The 27,700-nt window shown below is 39.4% G+C and overlaps 1 protein-coding gene and 1 long non-coding RNA gene across 10 annotated transcripts in view; one reads left to right on the top strand and one right to left on the bottom strand.

Moving 5' to 3' along the window:
* Window positions 1–2,079: 2,079 nt before the first annotated feature.
* PAPLN (papilin, proteoglycan like sulfated glycoprotein) overlaps window positions 2,080–27,700 on the top strand; it is a 58,194-nt gene continuing 32,573 nt past the window's right edge. For 2 of the 5 annotated variants that reach the window (XM_015864587.3, XM_015864584.3), the window contains exons 1-2: window positions 16,031–16,170; window positions 24,804–24,866. In XM_015864587.3, the coding sequence (XP_015720073.2) occupies window positions 16,168–16,170; window positions 24,804–24,866 (66 nt within the window). In that variant the 5' untranslated portion in view covers window positions 16,031–16,167. Of the gene's footprint in view, window positions 2,218–4,856; window positions 4,953–15,119; window positions 15,424–16,030; window positions 16,171–24,803; window positions 24,867–27,700 lie in introns of those variants that run through there. The other 3 variants (XM_015864586.3, XM_085548897.1, XM_015864585.3) reach the window with 3 other exon arrangements.
* Window positions 5,006–15,643, bottom strand: LOC107314875 (uncharacterized). 5 transcript variants are annotated; one of them, XR_004307380.2, is made up of 4 exons: window positions 15,402–15,604; window positions 12,528–12,765; window positions 12,370–12,434; window positions 5,006–5,862 (listed from the first exon to the last, which is right to left on the bottom strand). It is a non-coding gene; the product is annotated as an uncharacterized LOC107314875 (long non-coding RNA). The 5 variants fall into 5 exon arrangements; XR_014946605.1 differs by lacking the exon at window positions 12,370–12,434 and adding an exon at window positions 7,134–7,271; XR_014946606.1 differs by lacking the exon at window positions 12,370–12,434.

Here is a 27,700-nt window from a genome sequence, read left to right as displayed (position 1 = left end):
AAACATGCAGTAGTAACAAGTTAAAAAGCAGGAAATTCAATCTCAGCATAAGAAAATACTTTTTTTTTATTGGGAGTATGAACAAACATGGGGCTTGAATGGTGCAGCTGTAGTTGACAGCAGTGCCAAAATGTGGGTTTATCTTACTGAAGTTCAATTTTGACGTTTGAGATATGATTTCAATTTTCTAATTTAATTACCAATTTGTTTTCTTATTCCATTATATTTTTAAGGCAGTCTTTTAGGAATAGGTATATGAGTTCATGTGATTGACAGAACTAGCTTGCACAGAGAGTACTGCTTGGTCTGAGTAGTCATTACCAAGTTTTTTTTAATTACCTAGAGATTGCATTTGAAATATTACTTAAGGGCCAGTTCTGAACTTTAAACGTCAGGAATTTGTGAACTGCAGAGAGAAAAGAATCACCCTTCATTGACTGGAGCTAACAACTCTGCAATAAGGAAACAGTCTATTGCTTCCTGAGTTTGAATTTGGCCCTCTTTAAAAAAAAAGAAATCCATTAGCTGCAGGAAGATGATTTCAGCTTGGCACCAGTGTAATTGGATTAGACTTACTTTTTCTTTGTTTTAAAATATGCTTTAATCTACATTGACTAGAGTAATGAATCGGCTTCTGTGTTCATAATAATTTTCTGATTTCAGTAATTTCAGATAAGGGTTACGTGCTTTGATCTGAGTGGTGCTGTAATTGGAATTAAGCATTGTACTACTTACCGTTTTAATTGTATGTGTCAACATGATCGTGCTTGGAGAATGCCTCAGAGCTCAACTAAACATTCATAATATGCAGTAGTTGCATATCCGATTGAATCAATTGTTTATTTAGCCATACTCAACAAGAAAATGCTAATTACTGATTGAATAGCATACTCAAATGGAGGCCATCCTGTTACCCTCAGGTTATCAGAATTATGCCCTAGGCACTAACTGTTTGCAAGTGAGCAAATTCTGTATCCATTACCTCTGAGGAAGGAGCTAGTTCCAAGTGAGATGCAGTGAAATACCTATGGATGTCAAGGGGGTGATTTCTTAGATCAGAAATGGCTGCTGTCTGGCAGCTCTGAGCATGTGGAATGGCTGGTCCCTGATGCATGCTGTTTAGTAAGGAGCTTGGTTACTGTCAGGACAAGAAAAACACAAAATACGTACTATGTTGAAGGAGAGGTAAGAGAGCAATGTCTGTCCTGGTATCTATAGCAATAATCGCTTCTAAAACTGTAATCACAACCACGTGGCAGTACAGTGCCTTTTTTACTGCTATTTTTAGTGCTCATAACAAGAGATTAAACAGCATGATAAAAGCACACGTTTAAAAATAGTGGGCTGTTATAAAATATGATTTCCTTTTGGAAGACTGCATTTAGTACATGATGATTCCTACAGGGGAGACGTATACATTCCCAGTCACTGCTTAGGTTTCAAAACTATTTTAAGAACCTGGCTGTTGTCATAGTAGCAGTAAACCTCTTAATCCCACTTCCTCCATGAAGCTGTTTTGTACTTAATCTACTTAAAGATTGTAAAGGCTGTTTCTGCCACAGAGAACTAGGAATACAGCACTGACAGAGATGCTACTTGTCACCAGAAAGTTTAGATTTTGTCTACTTTGATAGCAGTCAATTATGATTTGCTGAGGGGCAGGATTTCTCAGTAAATACTGAAAAATATTCTGTTGCTAATTTATTAAGTGTAGTCTGGCTGCAGTACTGGGTTACATAAACTCCCCTCCTAAAATGAGAAGTGCTACACTTGTTTTGCTTGTGCCAGTATTTTGTTTCACATGTACTGAATAATGGCAGCAGTTTGAGGACTTTTGTTTGTTTTCCTGAAGTCTGCATGTTCTGACTAGATGGACCTTCAGACTTTAGGACAAATTACACAGCTGAATAAATAAAAGAATGTTTACAAATTTAGTTATTTATTTGCCAATATAAAATAATAGTTATTTTCCCCTCTACAAAATTTTGGCTCCAGGTAATAGATTTTTGTTCTTTCCCCTCCTTTTCAGCAGCCTATTGTTCATCATAACATGGGGATATGTAATAGACAAACCATTGACTGCTACTAAGGTCTTTGTGTCTGTGGATGAATTGCTGGCATTAGAAGGAGGCCAGCCAGTTACTACACTCTGCAATACCCTCTTGACTGAAATGCCACTGTAGTTTCATCGCTTTGGAATAACCACATATTCATTTGGTGAGTTTTGTTTGATGACTGGTGCTACCACTGAACCATTTGTTCAGGCTGCCTGGGTACCATCCACGCTGAGAGATAAGATGGTTCCTTCCTCTTTGCCCTTCTTTTCACAGTGTTAGCATCAGTCACTGGAGAGAGAACAGTGACCACTTTCCAACTGCTGCACAAGCCAAGGAGCATGACAGGGAGTGAAATTCTCTCCGTTGGGCCCTAGTGGTCCCTTGCCCAAACCACCACTTTCAGACTCTGCCAGGCCCCATGCACTCCTCAACTTTTTCTTCCATGCCTGCTTCCCTGGCCTCTTCAGAGCTGGCTGAGCACAGTCATTAGCAGTGTATTCTTTACTTTGATCTGTGGATTAGGATAGCCATAAGAGTACCTGGAGATCAGTTTTTGAGAGGTGCTGCATGTGCTTTCATTGTGAAGATCTGAGGCATTCAGAGGTCAGCACTGGCCTCCACAGAGATCATGTATGATGAAGACTGCAAGTGGGTTTCATTTTCTTCTTCGTGAATAGGGCTTCTTCAAGCCACTTGTAAGGCACCGTACCCTTTTGTTAAGCATCTTGGTCAGAATTTTGTATGAGTATCCTTTTAGAGCAGTATTTTAAAACTTACAAATCACATAATTTTACACCAAGCTAAACTCAACCTCTGCCAAATAGTGCGAGATATGATTAATACTCATGATAGTTGCTAAAAGGAATTTCATGCATTAATATGAGCAGATTTTATCAACTGTGTGTAAGCTCCGTGGTATGAGATCATTGTTACATCAGTGGAGTATTTTGACACAGTGTTTTTCTTTTCTTGGAAACAAATTGAACAGCTAAATACAAATGTCTCCCATTCTCTCAGAGCAATGGTCAGTGCCTCCAGGTGCTACTTGGTCTTTAGTATTGTTTTTTTCTTCAAGTGGTTTTACTATAATTATAGAGGTGAGAGCTCTTTATGCTTAATCTTGTAATGAGTTTGTTTCGTAATGCATTTACACAAATGGACTTCCTAGCTGGAGAAGCACAGAGCTTATGCATACTACACTGGCTGTGAGAGACATTGCTGGGGATAAGCTAGGGATAAATGAAAAGGCTGCATGAGAAAACAGTACTGAGAGCTCTAACTCTGTCACTAGAGCTAGATATGCTGAACATGTTCATACAAATTGTTAAAATGCTGATCATTACTAGCTGGGGATGTTAAGCTTAAAACAGCTGCTATGAGACAGTACATTGCTATCTCCTGCTGCAGTTCTCTGGTGAAACTAGAAGCAGGTAGCATATGCCTGAGAAGATAAGGCATTGGTTTGTAGCTGTATTTCTTATTTCTTTGGGTTTACACTGGGTGGGTGCCTGTGTCAGCCCAACCAGTAATTTAGATGCCTTTTTTGTTGGAGTTAGTATTTTTTTTTTATTATTCCTATGTAAAAATCTAGGTTAGTGAATTGTCCTCCTTGTGTTGCTAAGAAAATCCTAGAGAGAGTCAGATAGGTAACTGATTTATTCTACAAATGTTTCCAGAATATCTGGAAAATGGATCGTATGCAGTCTGCATACTGACGTTTAAAGGATGTGTTTTTTGAGTCTCCTCATGGGAGTCTCTCAGACGTAGGCTCATGATAGAAACCTGCATTTCTGGCTTGTGTGTGCCAATGGGTAATAGCAATGATTGATTCTTTTTGGCCCAGAGACTTGTGAAGAAGACATATCTCACGTGAACCATGCTCAGTTTGGCAACCTGATACTCTCTCGCATGCTTCTTGTGCTAAAATCAGCATAGTTGGGTATGGTATTGCAGTCAGATGTGATAGCTCCTAGTCCTTGTGGGAAAGCACCAGAAGTTTCACTTTTACCTATGCTTCCTACAATTTTCCTGCTATTCACAATAGTAGGAGTGGGTATTCTCGATCATTGATCCCTTGTTTTGATCTTGATTATCTCTGCCTTTCCAGCTTTTTTGTATCTCAGATCTATGTGCATGTGGGAATTATGGTGATAGGGAAAAACATGTAAGGGCAGGCAAATAGTTTTTAGGAATGTTGTTTCTAAATTTAGTAGTCTATGCTATAGCAAGAATTTGAACAGCAAGTTTTCCTCATTTCACATAACTCTGAAATAACCAGACTGGCACAATTTGCCTGAGTGCATAGAAATCACTGGTGTTTTTAGAGTGCTGAATACAGAGTCAGACCATTAATTATTATAGAAGCATCCTTCCAGCTGAGATGTCTTCCCTAGAATATGAAGGGACCAGGGTATAACTGTCCTTGAAATATCTTGCCCCACTAGGTTTTAAATCATTTTCCCTAAACCTGCTTCCTAGATTGTACTGATTTTTTTAAGTCAGCATCTGTTATTGTCTCAGTTTCAAACTTATTTTTAAGCCCTAATACTGAGATGTCCAGATTAAAAAATTATTTTCCTCTTCCAGTGGGATGAAGGGAGGGAGATGCTGAAGGTACCTCGTCCCTCTAGGGTGCAATGTCTCTACATAGTAGAGCCTAACAGTGCTTAATTTTCCCCTGCTGTGTTATATCATAAATTCCCATCTGCCAGTCTGGTTATTTTCCCTCTGCCCCTATCTCTGCTATTTGCTACGTGACATTGTGCATTGAATTCTTGTGGTTTGAATTGTTTTTCCCAGGTATGTTGTTCTGCATTTTTCCCAGATGAGTCCACCCTTGGTGTTTACCTCTGTCTCCAGTTCTTCTACAAGAGCAGAGTCCAACATTGACTGAAGGTAAAAAAAAACAACAAATCACACACACACACACAAAAAGAAAACCCTACAGCTTGTGTTAGATTTTCATTATTGTTTTTCTCTAGCTTGATTTTTGCATCATTCTGCAATTACAATTTAAACATGCATTTAAACAATTTAAACAAGCGTGTTTTTAATTCCTACGTTTTACTTAATCGAAGAAGATTTTGAATCAAACTAACCCTAGTAATTCCCATCTCCCTTTGTCAGAAGCTTAGGTCATGTTACTCCTTGTTTTCGTCTTACATTGCTATTTTAGTAGCGTCTCTTACCCAGTTCTCTTGCCAAGATTCTGTCTGTATCCAAGGCAACTTAACTAATTTTGGGAACAATACAGTGAGAGGTGGCATATCAATTACTAATATCCAAGTGAGTTACTTCTATGGCACTCCCTTTATGCATCATTGTAATTCTGTTTGATTTAAAATGCTTAGGTGCCTTGTGTACAGTTGTTTAGACAGGGAAGATTCCTCACTAATGAAGACCTGCTGTTTTGTTACGCTGCAACGTGTTCCAGCCTATTCCAGTGCCATGTGCATCACGTGGGATCTGGGCTGACAGCCAGTGCAAATGTTTCTTCAAGGACTTTAGGACATATTCTAATTATGTTTAGATTCTCCCACTCTTTTCATCTGAAGGATGTCACTCTTTCTACTCATTTAAAAGTGCAGTGCAAAACGTTCCATCTGCCAGCAGGAGAGGGGCCCACTGGTGCACTTGTGTGAGAGGCAATAGGATGGCTGGCTTTGTGAGTGACTTTTCAACCTCCAGCTGTGAGAAGTCCTAGGCCTTTGAACACTGTCAGAGCTGGCCAGTGTCCAGCAGTGCTTTCATCCAGGGATGAGGGAGATGTAAAATTCCCGGAAGAAAAGGTTTCATTTCTTTGAGCCTAGAAAGGGGAGAAGCAGGGAATGAATTGTGAGATGAAGCATCTGAACCTCTCCATAGTAGAAAAAATGAAATCTTTTGGTTAAAGGTCAAAGACTGGAGGTATTTCTAGGAGCTATGTGTGTAAAATGTGTATTCTCTCCCATTCCAGTATTGGATGTATGTGATGGGGCTACAGAATCCTACCTAGTGATCTTTTTTAAGGGAGCTGGCTGCAGAACAGTAGGCAGGAATAAAGATCCTCATGCAATATTGTGCACTTAACTGTAACTCCTGTGAGGTGAGGGCAGATCCACATCTATATGTAATATATGGCAAACTGAACTGCATTTCTATGGGTATGTAGGCTTAGCCTGGAGTTCCTGTTACAGGGAAGAAGGAGAGAGAGACTCATTTGGCCTTACTTTGCAAGTAATCCAAGGGCAAGCCACTTTTCTTGTCTTTGCTGTGATCTATGCCCTCTGACCAAGCAATCAGTGTTTAATTGCATGGGTTTTTCGTGAAGAGCCACACACAATAACACTTTTTCAACTGTATTAATTTCTCCAGGATAATATTGTTACATCAGATCTCTGAATGCATAAAACAGTCCGTGTCAAACTTCAGAAAATCAGCCAGACTCTCTCAATCCCTTGTGGCTGCTGGGATCATCCTGCTGCCTGGCATGGTATGAGTAATCAGTGTATTTTCAGACTCATGCCTCAGTCCTGAGTCTCACAGGTTCACAGTAATGTTCAAGAACAGTTTGAGACCATTGAGGATAGCATGTATGTCCTGGAAGAAATTCTTATGTGTTCAGGCAGCTCCTGGCTATGTTTTGGAAGCATCTTGGGAAGCCCTTTGGTGTAGGCCATGTGGTACATCACCTCTGATCCAGTGTCACAGGTAAAGTTGAAGTGACTTTGAGAGGAATGGAACTAGAGATTATAATCTCTAGCCTTTATGTCATTGTCAGAACACAAGCCACTTTCAAGTGGTACTTTGGCCCAGCTCCTGATGATGATGATGGCAACTGTGGTAGCCACTGACTGATAACTAGAGGACTAAAGTTTGTGAACTCTTGTGAACTTTGTGAATAAAAGATGGGGCACAGGCTGTTGTGGCGTTAGTTGCTGGATAGAGCTTCTTCTGGAGAAAAAAAATTAAAAAACGGGATGATTGTTTTGTACCTTTCATCTCACCCAAACATTAGGATTAGGAGAGAGGCAAAGAAACTGACACTGATTCTCTTCTTTGCCTACACTTGGCTTCTATTGCTGTAACATTGCTTACCTCAGTATATCTAAGATGAAAGACTAGCTCTACTCTTGGGACTGGATTTGCAGGACAGGAGTAGGTGTCTGACTTGAAGACTCTTCTTTGTACTTTAATAGGCTTCCCAAGAGAATTCTTCAGATGAAAGCTGTTTTTCTATGGCAGACGGCATAGATTCTCATTATTGCTCTGGCTTTTGCTGCACAGCACATATGTTGCTGTGGGGTTGTCAGCCCTTCTACAGTGCAGTAAAAATAAGTAGATTAACCAAGCAAAGAAGATTAGAGACACTTTGGGAAAGGAAAGAGAAGGGAGGAGGATGAGCAGAAGGGAGTATAAAAAGACCACAAGACTGTCAGTATTAGGCTTCCTGGTGCATGTTACACAGAGTTGCTCTCTTTATCCCTTTTGGGTTTGGGTTAGGACGACTGAATAGAACTGATCCTGACATCATGTCAAAGGAGAAACTAGAGTCACTGGTCAAGAATATGGAGATCATGCTCTCTGAGGTAGAGCAGCTGAAGATCCACTGCACCAAGCAGACAGAGGAGGTGAACCAGGTGGTACAGGAGCTGCGCCGGGAGAACAAGGAGCTGACAGAGAAGTATGAGCACATCTGTCAGGACCTGAAGGAAGCCAAGGAGGCAATTGCCCAGTTGCAGGACACCAAGTTTGCGTTTGAGGCAAAGGAGCGACAAGCACAGAAGCTCAACCGGCAGCTGTGAAGCAGTAGCAAAGAGAAGGAACCTGCTCTAAGAATAAAGAGAAACCTTCAACTGCTGCAACCAAAAATCCCTGGATTGGTATTTTAAAGCAACTCTTTCCTTTCCACCTCTGACTAAACCTGTGTGCTGGAAAAAGAAATTTCTTTGTGGAGGCAAGATCTCAGATGCAGCTGGAGTTCTGCCCCAGAAGGCTCTTTTGTTAATGACTAAATGCCTCATTATGCTGGGAGGGAAATCTTATTCCAGAATCCCTTGTCAGAAATCTGAGCCACAGGCATACAGCAATAGCTGCCAGGATCTGGGCACCTTCTCATGCCCTGTGGGGGTTGCACAAGGACAGAATCCCGGAAAAGAACTGTCTCTGCCTTGAGCCACTGCAGAGAATTGTGCTGTGAGACTTTGTTGAGACAGAGGGAAGGATCATCGTCTTGACAGCCCCTGTTGCTCTGTTTCATTGCTAGCTTTTTTTCTGTGCACAGCCAGGCTGTGATGCTGTCCTTAGATGGGTGTCAGCTTCCTCGCTGCCTGACACCAAAGGGCACCAGTGGGAGCCAACATTGTGCCTCAAGCTTCCAAGTACTTGCTATCAAGGGCATGTTGGTCCAGAGGATCTTTTAATACTGTTGCAGTCGCTCTTGTCTTCTTACAATTCCAAAGTGAAGTAAAAAACTAGAAAAGTTTCTGTCTCAATTTCCATTTCAATAGATCTAAATCGTAATGACTACATATTCACCATGCTAGAGTTGTATCTGTGCTGAATATATCACTTTTTTAAACTTAAGAGCATGTTTTGGCACTGAAATTACTTTCCTTAAGCAGAAGTAATATGTATAAGTGGACTTCAGGTTAGAAGGATAAATGTATGTGGGGCACTGGGGTGGGAATTGCTTTTCAGAAGTTTTTCTTTCAACTTTTCTCTCTCCTGTCTCTCCTAAATGGCAGTTGGTGTAGTCAGTGCCAAGTCCAGCTAAGAACAGGTGACTTCTGGCTGCACAGTGAATAGCAGGCGATCTCTGAGGGGAGTCTGGAGAGATTACTGAGAGAAAAAGCTTGGATGTGTAAACAGAGAAGAGCTGGAATAGTTCCAGGAGGATTGTTGTCAGCTTCCTTCTTCTCTTCAGAGCTTTGCTGTATTGTTGTCACTGCCAGGCAAGCTCCCTCCTGTAACAAGGGCTGAAATTTGTGAGAAGCAGGGATGCTGTTATCTGTTTCTGCACGACTCGGAGTCTGTGTTTTATCAGGAATATAGGCACAGTGTGCTGGGTGGGGGAAGACTAACCATACTGAGTGAAGCCTGTCTGCTTTGTTTATTCCAGAGAGCTTCAGGCAGGGGCAGAATAGTTTAGCAAGACCTTTTAGGACTCAGTCCAGCACTAGTGAAAATAATTGTCATTTCGTCACTGATTATAAAACACCAAGATCGGGCCTATAATTAGATAGTTGTTGTTCTTTCTCTGCTCTGTCCTCCGCCACTTCAGTCTGGGCCTGATCCAAAGCCTTTGAAAATCAAGATCTTCAGATTAATTTGACAGAGCTGTGGTCCAGGCCTTCCAAGTAGAGGGCTGTTGTTTGTTTGGCAATCAAAGTACTGGGACATCAATGGGAACAGCTTTGTGAATCACTGTAAATAGGAGCTTTGACAACATGTTTTATTACATTTGTGTGCTCTAAACTTTTATTTTTGCTTTTTTTGGGTGGAGCAGATTGGAATATCTAGAAAACATTTGGGAGACTGGAGTCTGTCCTTTTTGTTTTCAAATCTAATCTGAATATAAATGACTGGCCTTGACTCTTTGCTACTTGCTTACCAGTAACAGCTTGGGAAACAAAAAAATAATTAATCGCTGTATTTGTTTGTATAAGAACTAAAACTGTTTTCTCTGGGAATTAATTTTCTAGCCCAAATCTGCTTACCACCTCTGCTTTCTTCTACTTTTTATATATAATTAAAATGTAAAATCAACAATAAAAAGAAAACAAACAGCTGAGGGACCGTCTGTTCTGGGTAAGGTATTGCCTCATTTAATGCATATATATGTTATTTCTGAGTGTGTGCACATGCTTGCTAAAAACAATTATTCTAGTGTAAATGCTCTGCAGCAAGGAATAGACTAATGGAGACATTCCAGATCTCTCTGTGCTCCCAGGTTAATCTTTCTAAATGAGATTCTCTGTGTGGCTGCCAAATTCACCCTACGTAATATTTAAATCCATGATGCAGAAAAAGAAAATGGGATTGCAGGAGCCTTATCTTAAGTTTCTTAGTAATTAGTATTCCAAGTGTCTAGTTTTACAGAAAGCTGAGATTTTTTTGTAAATATAAAATAATAAGGCTTTGGAAAAACTGGACACATTGTCCAGTGCTAGAAAAAATTAATACAGTTCCCTCTACCTCTCCAATAGATGCAGTTATGTCCTGGTTTAGCTTCCACTGGTTAAACTTGGGAATAGTTGGGCTGATTTCAAATCAACCTAAGTCCTATTGTGTGCCAGCCCTCTGTTTTCATTTGCAAACATTTGTGTAGCAAAGGATCAGTGCCTTTGCTTGGATCCTGAAATGCAGTATTTTGGAGTGCCTTTCAAAACAATGTTTTTTCTGGAGTTAGACACAGCACTTGAAAGTTGTTATTGCTTTTTGAACACCAGCACTAAGCTGGCCTAAGGATGAGGAACTGAAACTGTGTGTGTGTGTGTGTGTGTGTAGCACCTCAGTTTGTTCAGAAAGTTGGCATAAATAGAAGATCTGAATAGAAGTTTTGCCTGATTTGGAAGAGAGTCAAGATAAATACAAAGTGACAGGCTTACCATTTCCTTCATCTTGGAAAGGGATGAAGAGAGGTATCTAATTCTTTGAATATAAAAAGCCAATTTATTTGAAGTCTGTCTTGGAGAGCACAGCACAGTAATTGGCTTAGTTGCCCAGAAGAGTCTAAGAGAAAGAGACCCAATCAGACCACATGTCTGTGAATTGGTCTGTTCTTGGAACAGATTATAGCAAAATATTGATTACTGTTTTCACTGTTTTGGGCTGTATTAAATGGAAGTGCCCAAGAAGGGAGGCTGGATAGGAATGAAGCTTATACTTCCATTACAGGAAGCCACCTCTTCTTTGGACACTGTGTGTGAGTGTTCCTGGAGGGAATTAATTGATGCCCATGAGCACACAGGCTGATGGATAGGAATCCTTGGCTGGTAGCTCACACTGAACAAGAAACCATGTTGCTGAACTGAAAGCAATAGCTAGATGTATCCTGGGATTTTTGAGTGTATAAACAAAGAAGAACACAAACTTGCTGGGGAGTGCTTGCATACTGAACCTTAGAGCAAAAGTGAACTGCAGCCAGGAAAATGTAAGGAAAACCTAGGAGTCACCTACAGGTCCCCAAAACTTCACAAATCACAGCTCTAACGCTCCTCCATGAAAGAAGTGAAAGAATCCTATGCCATACCTATTTCCTTACATATCAGTGCTTCATGAAATTCTGCCTTTGGAAAGATCTCCAGATTTCAGAAGTACAGTATCTCCTGAAGAATTTGTTGAGATCAGCAGCTGCAGTTTAATCATCTAGATTAAAAATCACAGGGGAATCTGAAGACAGTATAGAAGGTGACTCTTTCAGAAGTTTAGGTCTGTTTGTGCACAGTTGTTTGCAGTTCTCAAAGCCCTGGATTAGGGCATTCAGAGTTATGAACCAATAACCTTATGAACACTGGAGCCTGTTCTCCATATGTCTTACTACAATTTACTCCTGTACTGTTCTGGAACTCAACACTGGCAAACTGCAAAAAATAAATAAATTACTGTGCTAGTAACAGTCCCTATATAGGATATATTAGATCAGATAATCTACAAAGTCTTGAAAGAGTTCCTGCATGGAGGAGGGAGAGAGGAGTGCATGAGTTATTACAAGAGTGCAGCAGGCTTTGATGCAGTTACATTGTAAAGAGCTGATTGGTGTGCAGCCTTGCAACAGGCTTTCCAGCACAGGAGAGCAAACCTGTTTTCCTGAGGGATTAAGAAAGGTTTTAATTCTATATAATGAGAGGCTGTAATTCAGAGGGTTAAATGGCGTGCCTAACCTGTGGTGTTGAGTGGGAGTCTGAGAAGAACTGAGTTATCAGTACTTGATCCAAATTTGAAGAAAAGTTCAGATTTAATCAAATTTATTCTGCCTTATCTTTAAAAGAGAAACAATAGTATCTAAAAAAAAAAAAAAAAGTGCAATTTTCAGACCATTGCACATCTGATAGAAGGAATTATGTGCTGTAGTGTCCCTGATAGCAGTGGACTTAGTCTGACATCCCAGAGGCCCTTGTTTCTTTCCCATGTCATTCAGTCATCAGCACACTTACCTGGAATGTTACGATACAATTCAGTGTTATCGTGTGCTCAGAAGGACTTGAAGACATGCCTGAATTTTGTGCCCTAAAGTACTAGGCTGAAGCATAGAAATGGCTGTTGATTTCCTTTACATAGGCTACTGCAGATATCTACAAAACTGGGCATTAATGTAACTGGAAAAGTATACCTGAGAATGGAAGTTTGCTGCAGACTTCTGTCCATGTAACTGCTGAAATCCCAGCACTGCAGCTTCTGTAGAGAATACCCGCTTCTTAGCAAAGGCACTTAATTGATAACTTTAAAAGTGATATGTTGTTCAGCAGTACCTATTTAATATGTGCTCACCTCGATTTTTTCTTTTTAATGATCTCATATGTGACACCTAGATGCCATTGCTTCCAGGCCAGCCACTGGATAGAGCTGGTGGCAAGAGAGAAATGCATGAGGTCCTGAATGTATTCACTCCATAATGAATTGTAGTTGACTTATCAAGAGACAAGAATGGTCTTGAATAAGTGGATTATCATGCTTTCACTAAATGGTAGGTGATGAAAATAATTGCAGCATGAGGATAATGTTCTTCCTGACAGAGAAAAGACACAAACACAAAACATTCTTTAGAACTACAGGGCAAAGATTTGTTTACTTCATACTGTGTTGTCCTTTTCCTGGCAAGAACTGGCCTTCATTTTGAATCTCACATTAATGGCATCTGATTTTGTCATGTCCTTGCTGGAACTAGGAAGTATGAGCATACTTCTTAATTTCTTTTGTTAATAAAAGGATTTTCATCAGTGTTTCATGCTGCTTAGTTGTGGTAAAAGTCTGGTCACTTCTTGGTTTATTTCAACATCTTATCAGGTTATCTATTAAGGCTTTATGGGGTTAAAATAAATCTAGATGTGTTTGTGCAGTGTCTGCTTTAATGCAGTAGGCACAACTGTTTCTGGATGTATTCTGGCTAGATACCAACACGGACAGTAATATTTTCCCTGTTTCTGAACTCCTTTGTAGCTTAAACTGTCAGCAAAAACATGAGAACCACAAGTAGGTTACTATGCCTGGTATTTCCAAAAAATCATTAAGAATCTGACTGCTGTGAGAAGAAATTTTAAGACTCAGGTTTTTATTAACTCATCTGGAACTGTGTTTTGTTCTATTGGCTTTTGAATCTTTAGGATTCAGTTTCAGTTCTTTCAAGTGATACAAGCTAAAATCTTTAAACTGATCCGCAAGTGTGGTTTATTTGTGTAAGACCAGGCATTCAGGCTTTTATTTGTGGAGGATCAAATATCATTAAGCCCAGGATATAATCATGACAGCTGGCAGGATGGCAGTAGCCAGTGGCCAGTTGAGAGTACAAGGTAGGTGAGGAAAAAGGGTAGGCTGAGATAACATCTTTCTGAAAGGAAGAAAGGCCTGCAGCTTGGCCCAAGGAACAATTGTTTCTAAACAGCAACGATAATTATCTGTATATTCTTAATTAGACATTAACAGTGTTCCATTATTGTTTCTTACAAGGGGAGCATAGATAGTCATGCATCAGCACTGGGGTTTGTTGTATCTTTAAAACGTTGAGATTCGCCTGCTTGTTGGTGGAGGTGGTGACATTTTGTGTTGGTTTTCCTGTTAGTTTGTCCTGTAGACTTTGTTTATTGTGTCAGAGTTGGCTTGGACAGGAAAGTACAGGATTGTTTTTGCATGTGGAAAATATGTAACTTTCATTTGAACTCTGTCCCATGTGGGATATGTAACTGTAGAATTTGAGTGCTATGTACCTTTTGTAGCTAGTTGCCAGACAGGGATTGACCAACAGGGATTAAAGCAGCTGTAGCCTTTGAATAAAATCGCTTGCTGTAATATTTATGGTTCTGTGTCACCTGGAGCATTTATGACATTGTTGGAAGCTTCATTTTGGAGCTATGTGCTGTCTAAGCTTGTCAACAATTGTCAAGGTTATTGTCTCTTCTTATTGGGTAAAGCAGTAATGTAGCCAACAAGAGACCAGCAGTGCCAGCTCTGGATATTTCATTGCATAACTTGATGTTTTCCTTGTAGATCCAGTACATGGAATTACCTAAAAGCAGAAGATTCAGCTTTCCTTTTGAAAGTAGGGTTTTGTTCCTCACAGTTTCAAATAAACTACTGATGAAGAAGGGCTCTCAAAGTGGAAGGCAAACAAAAAGAAGAACCCAAACTTAAGTTTTAAAGCTGTTGTCATAATCTTGGAGATACTATTCATATTATTTCACACTTATTTTTTAAGTAGAGTGAAAATGCTGACAGCTGATATAGTTGCTGATCCAGAACCTATTTTTATAGATCAGTGATCTCTGTATTTCAATATTTTATGCTTAGCAGGGGATAGAATCAATAGTGGGGAAAAAAGATCTGTTTTCTAGATAAAACAACAGCATCATTTAATTTGTTATGCAATGACTTCCCCAGTATCCACATGATTAACAACACAAGTTTTCCTTGTAATGCATCCAACTACATTTGTGTTCCCTCAACAGCTTTTCTACTGCTAAATTGTTTCTTCTTGGGAATTTTAAGATGGTATCTAAATTGCATGATATTTGTTTCAGGTGAAAATAGAGAAACCTGAGCTGCCATTGTATTTGATTAAATTCATATCCGTATCCAAAGTAGCAGTATTTTCTAGTCTCAGGGATCTGATTAACTCTGCTTATATCCAGAGCTAGCTGGTATTAGCTTGTATCTAAGTTCACCCTTTATTTGGTCAAAAAATTATCTCTGTACTGTGCAAGCTTTAGCTCTAAAGGAAATAATTTTGGTTTAGAGTTAGGAACTTACTAAATGGAATACCAAAGCGATCTGTCTCACTTTTGATATGCTGCCTACAGCTAAAATACTACTGCTTTTAAAGGGCTCCACCCCTTCAGTAACTTAAGGCATAATTTAGAGCCAATGTGTGTGCTCGCACACAGACTACAGGAGTTAGAGTTTTGCATGTGTGTATGCATGCTTAGAACTCTGTGCTTCCTAAGCAAAAGAAAACTCTTCTGAAGAAACTTGGAGGCTGAGGGGGTTAAATGAAACCCAACTCCCCTTTTCCTGTGTTGTAAGGCTTAGTAACCAAACAGAAGCTGGAGAAAAGAGCGGGTTAGGAGCCACTGTTTGAACCTGAACGGTAGGAAAGTGGTTTTTGCTGCTTGGCTACAGAGTGGTGTCAGTGCCTCCAGCTTTTGCACTCACCTTTCACAGGTACACGCAGAAGGTAAGAGTTGTCTTTGTGTCCTGGGCTATATCCTTATTCTTCCACCTGGACATCTGTTTTCGTTTAGTGCTGTTTGTTTGTTTGTATTAAGTTCTCTTTGGTTTTCCACTGTTGTTTTCCTTCAGTTCAAAGAACGCAGGAGAGTGGAGTTACCTGATTGCATGCACTGCAAAATTGGATTTCCTGGTAGGGAGGGAAGAAAACACTTAATGTGGTTGGTGAACATTAATCCCTTTCCCTCGCAGTTAATTATACTATAACTTAATGTAATCAAAACTGTTCCTGACACTATGAGTGAGGAGAAACAAAAGGGTGGAAGGATCAAATGCATGTGCACCACCAGGGAAAAAAAAAAACCACAGAAACCATGGCACGTGTAGCAGGGGTACTGACTGGAGAAATATGCTTTTTGCTGGTAGAAATAAAAAACTCTGCCCAGGTGTTAGGACTCTTAAGTCTGCTGACCACTATCGCTGGAGTGCTCAGCTGCTTCTGTAAATGTTCTAGCAGGGGGGAGGGAGTGTCTCCTGATCAGTCTGCGTTGCTTTCAGCTGTGTGAGGCAGGATCCATTTTGGGGTCTGATCCCAACTGAACAGTAGTGCTTGAATCAGCAAACCTGCTTGTGAAAGGGGTGGTTTGGAGGATGGGTTCTCAGTCTGGAGGAGGTCTGATACAAGAGGGAGGCCAAGAAGCTGCTTAGGGGAACAGTGCTGTCAAAGAGATGGCAACAGACTGGTGGCAACATGGTAGGATAGTAAATTAGTCTTATGTCTTGGTGTTCCTTGTGGGTGGTTGGGTGGAGAGACATTTGCTTAATAATTAAGTTTCAAAGCTTTGATGAAGTTAACAATCTTGAATGGAGTTCCTATTGCTAGGAATAACTAATCTTAGTACAAAAGATCAAGGAGATTTTAAGTTTTGTTAAGTCTCTCTGCAGGGCCCCCAAAGAACCCCTTATTTATTACTTTTGGGTCTTCATAAGCCTTAGGAGTTTCTCTTATGCCTTCTGTATTGCACTTAAAATTGCCATTCACCAGTTTTTCTGCAAGCTTGCTTGTAACTTGTATGTTTTTCTCTTGGTCACCATTATCTTTTCTAATGCCAGAGTGTTTTCCAGGGTCTGTAAATGGAGCAGCTGTGAAAAGCCATCCTTTCCCAGGTGCACCTTATTGGTGAGCTAGTGTGCTACACAGCTAGGTGTGTTGGGCAGCCTCACCCTTGGGCTTTTAGGACTATACACTCTGCTGTTAAAAGTAGCGAAGGGAAGTGTGTGATGTGCAACAGAAGTAGGTAGTACTATGTATATTTGGAATGTCACTAGCTTGAACTAGTGTTTATTGAGGTTATTGAACTTAATGATTGATTAATAAAATGCAAAAATTTAAAGCATAAAGGAAACTTGAGGTCTCCAGAAGTTTTGCTTTTAGTGTATTTTCTTTATTCTGTGAAAGATAATTTAGACTTCAAGTGTACTTCGGGGTTCCCGCACACCAGAGAGCATCCTGGCACCTCAGAGGTGTTTGTTTTAGAAATATTTTGTTTCAAGAGTGTAAACACTTGATGGTTTAGGGAAATGCTGTGTTTTGGAGTAGTTACTCTGTAGTATGTGCATTTTCTAAATCCTTAGTGAGCTGTCCACTCTAAATGGAGCTTTGAAAAAAAGGATTTGACAAATGACTTGAAGGGATGTTTGAGAAAAGATATAGTTTTTTGTTTGTTTTGTTTTGTTGTTTTTTTTGCTACTCTTTCTCTGTGTGTGCTTTAATTTGCTTTAATTTTAAGGAGAAGGAAGCTATCATAGTTGTAGAATGAATTATCTTAGCTGCTGATCTTCAGTGATAATCTTCTGATGCGAATCCTGTATCTCTGTTTTAGGGATGCAGATCTTCCTCTGATGTTGCTTGGTAAAATATCTTGTTACTTAAGGGATTACAAAGTTGGCACCAAGATTTGGTTGGAGTCAATGTGAACGTGCTGAAAACATTTTGGAAACAGGGAAAAAAGATGTTTTGTGGGTACTACCAAGAAAAATGGTTGCAACCTTGGTTATGAGCAAATCTTTTTTTAATGAACACTTATGTTTCTTTAGAAAATAGGGAACCTGCAAAAAAAATAATATATATATATGTCCAGTCTTGATTGATATGTCCTTCTGACTGTGATATAAATAAGACAAGCTAACGTTCTGTGGCCTGTAACAGGTAGGGCTTAGGCTGCTGAATGGCTTTCCCATTGTTCAGAGGAAGGTCTTTCATGATATCATAAAATGGTTAACACTTTATTAGCGTTTATGCACTTTGTGACTCACCAGTACACAGGAACAGAAAAAAACCCATCTTTTTGGTAAGAGGGTAAGAGATGCTATTTTTGCATAAGAACAGCACCTGGAACACATCAGATATAATTAGAGGTGTTCTCATGATTGGTATTAGAGCCTTGTCCTTAGCTGATACAAGGAGGAATTGTTCTTCTACTGGTATACCGATACTGACTGAAGTACTGAAGAAATAAGTTGGTTTCCTTTTAGATCTTTGAGAAGCATTAGAACTGGGAATAAACTCCTTGGAGTACCCACCATAGCTACTAAGACCAGACATTTGGGTGATTGACAGGTGATTTATCTGATCTAGTAAAGTCATTTGCAGTTATGCCCATGGTAGATGGACTTGTCAAAAGAACTTATCTCACTGGAAAGGATAGACTTCTGAATGCAGTGTCACTGTCTTATTTTTTTTTAAATTTAATATTGGATTTTGAAATGGGATTTGTTGTGGTCCAATATCTTTTCTTTGATGATGACTAACAAAAGTTACTAGGTGTGTGAGGAGACACTTCAACATTAAAGACTTAGTCTCTGTACAAAACATTTGTTTATGCTTCCCTGCACAGTAACAAGCTCAAGCTTTCCTGACACACAGATGCGATGTATGGAAATAAGTACTGTCAGAAGATTGTGTATTTCTCTGCTTAACTCTTAAAGAAGTAACTAAAGGTTTTGCTTCTGGCACCTGTGGGACAAAAGAGTTTTAGAGCAAGAAGCCAATCTATATTTAGATCCCACTTTAGTTTGCTGTGATCACACAGTTAAGCACGTGCTTCCTTTCAGATCTCTCTAGGCGCTGCTGTGCAATCACACTCTCCTAAGATCTTTATTATGAAGTTAATTTTTAGTGACAGATTAAAGATGCTTGGCTGGTGTCCTTAGAGACTCTGGCCCTATTTCCACTAGCTGAGGTTCTGCCTCCTAAGTTAGCTGAAAGTTGTGGTGTTTGATTTTTATTTTTATTTTTTTCTTATTTTTCCCTGTCTTTTGTTTCTACTTGTGTTACTCAGCATTCTGTTGCACAGCAATGCAAATGAACCCACTGATTTCTCTGAGGAGTTTCCAGCTTCATGTCACCAAGGGTATGTCAGCATCATAGTCTGAAAGGGTAGTTGCTTAGGGAATAGATGTACCCACACTAGTTGGTTGTGCTTGGCATATTTGCACCTATATGCAGGTAAAACTTAACCTTTTTTTAAATTTTAAATAATTATTTTAGATGTGGAGGTAGCAGCAGTTGAAATGTGCCTGAGAGTCAGGGTAAATATTTTTAGTTTTCTACCAACGTTGTTGTTAGTCACCAAATGAATTTAAATGTAACATGAGTATTTAGTGAGTGCATGTTGAATGTAGTGTTAATATCCTTTCAAAGAAGAGATGTAGATCTTGAAAATACACAAAACAATTTGTTGTTTTTTTTTTTTAAGTTTCCTTTTAAGATAGCACTTTTTGTAATTTTTTTTAACCTTTTGCACAGATCAGAATTACCACATTTATGTTTAGGATGAAACAAAGTTAAATGAAATTGGAAGTTGTTCTTCAGCATCCCTTCTCTTTCTAAAGAATTCTTCAAATTTTGAATTGGAAAGGGTTAATCTGAGCCAGCTGGCACGCTAGCAGTAGAGCTCAGTGTCAGGTAATATTTCAGATCAGGCTAAATAATTCATTTAAGTGAAGTCTGTGCCACTGAGGGCAGTAATTGACCTAGAAGGTTGTTAGCCATTCCTCTTCAATTGTTAATGTTTGGGATATTATATCCTTGTCATGCATTTTCTCTATGCAGCGTGTGACTGTTTGTTGCAATATTTACTGTCTAAATCAGTCTGCATGCTCTCCTCTTTATCCCTACATGGTCACACACTTAATTAACAACTAAGAACAGTGAGACTACCAAATAGAAGGCTATTCTATCCTATCTATCCTATCTTCTCATAATGAATTTCTAACTGCAGACTCAATAGTGGAAGGCTGGATGCAGAAAATTGAATCATGGCTGATATTAATATGTAGAAAGATATCTGTCCTCATTAAGCACTATATGATCTCCTGCAGTATGGAGATTGGGAAGGAAGCAGATCAACTTCTTCCCCAACCCCTGTTAGGGTATGGTGTGGTTTCTTCTTAGTCTTTCAGTGTGTTACAGTCTAATCTTGCTCTTTTATCCAATGGTTTTTCAGCTTATGTTTTGTGTGATTGCTGTATAGAACTGTATGAGATGGTCTTCTATAGCTTCCGCAGGTGTTTCTGAATTTGATGTTGCTATACGCTGGCAGTGCTTTTACAGAGGACTTCAGAGTCAGCAATGTTAAGCAGTGCTCCAGTTCAGGTTTTGTGTGTGTTATGAATCAGGCGGAAGGCTGAGTTGAAAGGCTGTTGATACAGCATTCTAGAAAAAGCTCATATGTTGCTGTTATTCAGCTCTGCTGCTGTGCTCATTAGCATGTTTTTCTTAACTTTTTAACTTAACAAGGTAAATTTTTAGAGTTACTCAGCTGAAAAATTAAAATGCATAATATTGCTGAAAGTACATCTCAACAGGATTGCTTTCTTTAACTCCTAGCATGCATTTAGAGTGAATTAATAAATCTGTATCAGTAAAAATTTGACTCAATTTTTTTTTTTTTTTTTGCTTTATTCTTTCTCCCTTCTTGTCCCACTAAGCACTTTCAACCAGTCTTGTATTTAAATACACATTTAATAAATGTTTATCCACTGCTTTGCATACAAACAGCTCTTGATAAAATGTGGCTTGTTGTGTGGTCAAGACAAAAGGAAGTCATCTATCCTCTTACTTGAACAAGCACATGTGTATGAATAGTCTCATCCACCCAACCCAAAGAGCATCTGGCCCAAATTTTGATTGGAAAAAACATACAAAATAAAAGTAAAAATTGCTGTAGGCAGGGAAGAGAAGAGGTAGACACCATGTTAAGATGCATCTTGGGTGTGACATCCTCTGTCCAAGGGAATACAATTATTGGTTCCTTAGGGCTTTGTGATGTGATCCTCATGCTTTCCCAATGCTCCACGCAGCAGAAGTAAAAGTTGTTTAGGAAAAAACTTGCTCCCTGTTCCATTACCTCCTGTTTCTCACCCTGCCATTCTTACCACATCTATTTTCCAGTTTTAACTCTTTTACTGAAAACTTGAAAGATACTTATCTAAACATTTTGTTTGTTAAAGCAAAAGCTTATTTGAGTAGATTCAGTGTTGAGCCCTCGAAATAAGGATGCTTATCTGAAGTTACAGATGAGTTACATCTAGATGAGTTAGAAATCTAGTATCTCTTCATCTCTGCACTGTGTACTTTTTTCCTTCAAAGAAGGTTAGCTTTTTACTTTTGGAATCTCGATATCAACTGGCAGTTTCAAAGTCATTTTTTATGTGTATACACATTCTTGTTTCTTGGGAACGTGAATGTTGAAAGATGAACTGTGTTCAGACTTAGAAATTATAGCCATCACCTCTGTGACACTCTGTGCCTCCTGTTTGCAGTGCCAAACAGAAATCTATACTGTGAATGTAATTGGGAATGGGGACCAGTATATGCTTTATGGGTATTGTCAAAAAGAAGTTTCTCAAGTTTCCACAAAATATTATATGATCCTTATTGTTTTGGAACAGAAGTACATTTCTTAGTTGCTAAATTCAATTCCAAGGTCAAACTTCTCCAGTGTTACTCAGGTTTGGGTTGGCCCCTGTTGGAGAAAAGAGCTTCATAGTTCAGCTATGGACATACCCTTCTTTGACTAAGCTTAGGGATAGCTGGAACCAGTCACCAGTTCGTACCTTTTACTCATATAACCTGAGCAGTTAATAGCAGATGCAGTGGCTGGAAAACTTGAATCTCTTCTGCTACATTGAACAGAGATTTCAGTTGGGCCCGTCTCTAGTTCTGGTTGAAGATCCTGGTTGCTCCTTACTTATTGTGAGTTGATTTTCATATTCCCTCTTACTGATGTAACTTCAGATTTTAGCACTGTGGCAGGAATTCTTCCTTGTTAGTTTTCCAGCAGATGTTCCATATCTGGGTTGTATAGTCATGATTTCCCCTCAGGCCCTGCTACTATTTCTGAATGAAAGGGGGGTGGAGATGCTGTTCTAACAGTGGGTAAACGTAGATGGGGAGCATTGAAAAGAATTAAAGGAGGGCAGGAGGCACAGAATGCAGCAGCTGCTGTTGTCACAAGTGAAAGCACTGTGAAACACTGTCCTTTTCTTTCCTTCCCCCGCACGCTCAGGCTTTGGTGAGAAGAATGGCAAAACAAACAGAATAACATATGTTGCCGTATCTCAGGTCCTGCAAGGAAGAAAAGAGCCGTTAAATCCAGAAGCATAACTGCATAACTTGACCATTTTTTCTTGAAGGTTTCAGTCAGATTCACAGGTCCCATCTGTGTAATTTCCAGTTGGAATTAAGGCTAAAAGGGTCAGCAGTGAATACAACATCTGAGGAAGCTTTCAAAACAACAAGTTTGTTGAAGCTCAGAGAATCGGCCACAATATTTGTTTTGCAGTGGAGCATTTAATGGGCTAAAAAAGTCCCCGCTCCTCCTTCTGACTGTTTTTCCTGGAATCTGTTGATTAGTTTAATAGGGCTGCATGGCCTAAACTCTTTAATGCTAAATTTGGGCCAGATGTTAGACATGTGAAAGCAATTTTCATGCTCATGCAATGGCACAAATATACAAGTGAACATGAGAGCTATAACCTGTCGCTTTTTGCTAGGGATTGTCTCATATATTTGATACGGTTTCTGGTTGTTCCCTCATAGAATGTTTTTACTCTGGCTAAAATCCTCCAAGATGTTCTTGGGGACTGGCTGCTGGCTGTGCTGAGCTGCTTCTCTAGCCTTCTCTCCAGGAGCCATCATGGTTTTGGCCCAGCTTCTTACCTCCCTCTAGGTTCAGATTCAGGAGCGGTCAGTGCATTAGCAGCCGTGCTAGGCTGCTATAGCAATGGATGCGATTCCTACAGCTGTCCATGTGAACCTGAGAAATGCAAGTAATGGAAGTTATGAAAGAGGAATGCTGAGGAAGAGAGATTTTTCTCTGGACAGTAAGAAAAGAGGCTGAGCAGTCTCAAATATCTATCTCTGTTTGACATCAACACCATTAAAAAAAAAAATGCTGTTCTTACAGTGCCTTTTTGCCAGTGGTGTAAGGACATTATAAGCTGCTTCAGAAGAGCTTTGATGTTTTTGTGTGTGTAACTTGTGGCAAAAGTGTTGTTCTACCCCATCCCTTGGAAATGTTTAAGACTGAGTTGGAGGGCACCCTGAGCAACCTGATCTAGTAGTTGGCAACCCTGCCCAAAGCAGGGGATTGGAACTAGCTGATCTTTAAGGTCCTTTCTACTCAAAGCTGTTTTATGATTCTATTATTTCTAAGTCTCTCACAGCTGTCCTATCTATCAAAATGTCACTGTTAGGTAGGGCTATGACACAGTGCCTCAACTGCACTGAGAGTGTATTTAACCTGTTGTGGAGGGCAGCTCTAGATGATTTTTTCCTTTGATTTTAATTGAAAGAGAATAAATAGTGCATATGTGCAGTAGAGGCTACACAGTCTTTTCTCAGTTTCTTAAGAAGGCTAATGCAAAGTCAATGAAAGTCTATTCATATAAAAAGCTCCAAAAGCTTCATTTTCTTAGGAATCATATGATTGGCATTCAGAATATAGTGACAGAAGCTTATTTTCTCGTTACATTTCCTTTGCACTTCCCTGATATTTTGCACAGAGTATGGTCCAGCTGGGTTTCCAGCGCTTAATTTCAGTGCTCCAAAGGAAAAATATTAGAGAACAAGCTTTTCATCCTCACCACTCTGAATGTTGGAAATATAAACATCCATGTTACATATGGATTTATGGAGCTGTAATGAGCAGAGTGGATTCAGCAAGGCGTAGCACTACAAGAATAATAGTTGCCCACCATAAAGTTACTTGAAAGATCCAAATGCTATATCAAGCGTGTTTCATTTTGTTTTTGGTATGGTGTTATGCTTTTATAGCAATAAAATCATAATATCTGTTTACATTTTGTCTGGATTTAATAGGTCAGGTTAAAGGAAGAAAATATGACATTGTAATATTAAAAGGAGTGTCATTTTTGCTTTTTTTTTTTTTTTTTTTTAAATACATTGTAAAAATAAGGCTTTTCCTTTCCTTTTCCCAAATTTGGTAGTAACTTGGTCTAGATAAAAACTATGCTAGGGGCATCTAGTGAATCTCTTTGTTCTGCGCTCAGTCAACAGGTCCTGAGAAGGGGCCATAAAGAGTAAGAAGTATCTAGTGACCAAAGTGCCATTTTTCACAGCTGTAAACTGTGGTGAATGGTGGTTGGTGTGGGTTTGGTTTCTGCAGCTCACAGGACGAGGGATAAAATATCAAGAGGCAATGCACCAGTATAATTCTGAGGTCCCAAATTAGCATAATACCTTGATTTTTTTGTTTGTTTTGTTTTTTTAATGTGGAACAACTAGTTGTATCCTGTCTTCGTCGTCTGTGTGGCCCTAATCTCCCTTCAAGCTCTGCAGAGGGACTGCAACTACAGATGGTTAAATCAAGTTATAGTTGTCTATGACAAACTGTAGGATTTTAAACATGCACAATCACACAAGAGACATGAAGCTTCATCAAGCCACACAGGATGACTATAGGGCACAGAAATGTTAACAGTGGAAATTCTTACCTTGGGTTGGTTGAAGTCGTTACAATCTTAGTGTTTTATCATGTGTATATGTAAAAGGGTGGGAGGGCAGACATGCAGCAGCATGCACCTTCCATTGTGCCTGGGGATGGTGTTCTCATAATACCAGAGGAAAGTTCAGGGAAATATTTGTACTTGGTAATTACACTCTGCCTTTCTGTGCAAGGTAATTCCAGTCTTTGCAGTTGCCTTCATCACTCCAGGGAGCACAGTGATAAAACTGCTTTTCTTCTCTCATCTTGATTTTAGTTCCACCTCACTTTTTTTCTGCATAGTGTCTAAGCTTTGTCACCATACAAGTAGCAAAGAAGCAAGCGGTTCTGATCAATAATCCTTGTGTCCCCACAGACACAGATGAAGAACTTGTTCCTTCTGTTCCTGCTAGCAGTGATGCTGCCTTCTGGATTTGCAGTAAGTAAAAGCTCTTCTGAATACCTTTGCAAGAATTTAAAGATACTTGTAGGAAGTATTTCCAAAAGAACTAATTGGTTGAAGTCATCAGGCCTGCTGTGGTACATTAAGAAAAGTCTAATGTGACAGTTAAACAAGAAAATTCTGGTAGTGCCTTTGGCTTGGGAGTCGTTGTCTGCAAAGCAGTAATTGCTATATCCTGCTTCAAAGCTTTAGAGAACTGACACTGGAAGGAAGATGAATGAATCTTTGGTTAGCCCATTTAAACCAAGAGTACACGAAAGAGAGAAGTTGTATGGTTTAGGTTTTATGGGGGGATGTAATAATTATACTAAAGCAATTCAGTATTGTCAGAAAAGGAACATGGTTGTTAGGAACTTGGGTTCCTCTTCCTTTCTGAGGGACAAATGGGACCTTTCTGAAGTGAATGAAGTTTGAGAGCAGTTTCTCTGAATTTTACTTCAATTATATTAATGAATTGGGCTATCTGAGGTAAAGGGTGACCTGCTGAGTAGATGGAAAGTCTTAGTAAAGGAAGAAGTGGTACGTTTATTAGATGTTAAGGAACATAAGAGGGGGGATGGGAAGAGGTAATTATCACCTGGAGATAAGTGTTTAGTGAGAGTTGTGAGGAATAATAAATATGCCACTAAATTTAATGAGACCATAACTTTTAATCTCTCGAGCAATTATGAAATTCTGTTCCTATATTCAGTATTTGCAAGTGCTTTGTAGGCTTCTTTGAAGATTAGGGACAAGAGGCCAGTAATCAAGCCAAGTTTGTTAGCTGTCATAGACTTCTTATCTTGAGTTGGAAATATGCTTAAATAAGATCTTTCTGTCTCACATCTTATAGAAGATTATGCTTTGTGTTGAAAGAACCACAGGCAGAATATACTTTATTCAGTTCATCTGCTTGCCTGCCTGTCTGCAGCCTGGTGATGTTTTGGAATGGAAATGTCTGAAACACCCTATATACAAATACAAATGCTGACATTTCTCTTTAGCATTAGACTGTCCCCTGCATGTAGTCAGTAGCTCCTCTTGAAGGCATGCTGAATGAAGAAAAAAGGTTTTGCTTGGCCACCACTTTATTTCAGCTTCCCTAACATGCTGGATCTGTGCAAGCTATAAAAAGATGGGAAGATCCAACAGCACTGAGACATTCTGCTGTGGTGATTCTCCATAGCATACTGTGTAGAACCAAAGGCTTTTTTTGCCATATATTCTGATTCCAGCTACATCATAAGCAGATGTCTAGAAAAATCTATTAGAAGATAGGTAAATATGTACAATTTTCCTCAGTATGCTTCCACTGGCTAGTCACATGTGGTTTATGAACCCTTTGGGATAGAGTTATCTCTGTTTCTCTTCCCTAAATGTGTTCATTGCCTTCTTAAAGCAACCTAGACCTCTAATGGTACAACATCTGTCAAAGCCAAGATTCTGCTGTTTAGTGATTAAATCATATGTCGTCATTGTATTTGTTAGGATACAGTTTATTTTTTTTTCCCTGTGCATCGCTTAATTTATGTACATGAAATCTCAATTTTCATTGTACTAACCTTTCACTCATCCTATAATGTCTTTCTGTAGTTCTCTGCGGTCTGTCTCTAGTTCTCGGTCTTTTATTACGCTTATCATTCATCTTTGTTATTTCCATGTTTATGGTGTAACTTCTGAATGTGTTGAGCAGTTCAGGTTCAGAATTCTGCTAATGTCAGTTTTTGCAGTGAATGGAGATTTCACTTCAACATTTGCTTTTGACTTCTGGCCACCTGTTTATTATCCATGCAAGGATTTTCCTTGTGGCTTCTTCTCCAGAGCTTTAGGTGAAGGATTTTGTACAAACCTTTTTGGTAGTCTGAATGTATCAGATGATTACCTTCGTTGATATGTTTACAAATATCTCAAAGAACTGCAATAGCCTTAGAAGGGCTTGTCTTTAAAGATGCCTAGTTTACTCTTCCCCAAATGTATTAATGCAGGTATCAGCTAATTTTGTTCTCTGTTATAGTTTCTATTAATTTATGTAGTAGATGCCAATTTTATAGTATGTGGGTGTATAATTCTTTGGGTTCTCCTGGGGCCCATTTGTAAATTGGTGTCAGACTTTCCACTTCTCAATAATGACATACTGAAGCAGTTTTAGCTGAAAGAGCTGTCTGCCAGTATGTGATCATTTGTCTGTTTCAACCTTTGAGTTCCTGTTAGGTCACTTGGATAAACAATTTCTAGTGACTTCATTCTGTTTGTTTTGACCACTTTTCCAAAATAAGTCTGTGGTCATAAAATGTTCTCACAATCATCTTCTTTGTGGAGCTGAATGTCTCTTGTTTCTTGTTCAGATTTCAGTAATTAATTTAACATCTCTGCAGTGGCTGTGTCTTTTTAGTTTGCTCTTATACTCTAGTCAGTTCCTGGCCACCCAGAGCCTCAGGAAGGCTTTCTTTTTCTGAATAGTAGCTATTGCCTGCTCTGCCCACTAACCAGTAAATTAGTCCAGTGAGGCAGCACCTACCCAGTTCTGTGGTAGGTGAGGCAGGTGCTACGCTCTGTCTAGCTGACAGAAAAGCAGGGGATGTGGAAAGGGACAGCTATATTGTGCTGGAGCCCATAATGGGATAGAAAGAGTGGGGTGCGCTGAGGGAGGTAAACATAAGGAATATGGAAATGAGTTGGGAACTGTAAGGGACTGGGCTAAGTACTCTAGGAAGAACCTAAAGTATCTAGAGAAGCTGAACTTTTAGGGGAATGGATGGATTTTAGTGGGTTTGTTAGAGAGGATATGCTAACAGAGCAGGGTTAGAGTGGTAGAAGAGAATGGAAGATGG

This window comes from Coturnix japonica, chromosome 5 (genome assembly GCF_054131305.1).
Source record: "Coturnix japonica strain WE chromosome 5, WE-NBRP24, whole genome shotgun sequence".
NCBI classification, from domain to species: Eukaryota; Metazoa; Chordata; class Aves; order Galliformes; family Phasianidae; genus Coturnix; species Coturnix japonica.
Note: the sequence above shows the minus strand (reverse complement) of the source record. Positions and strands in the feature narration are given on the sequence as shown.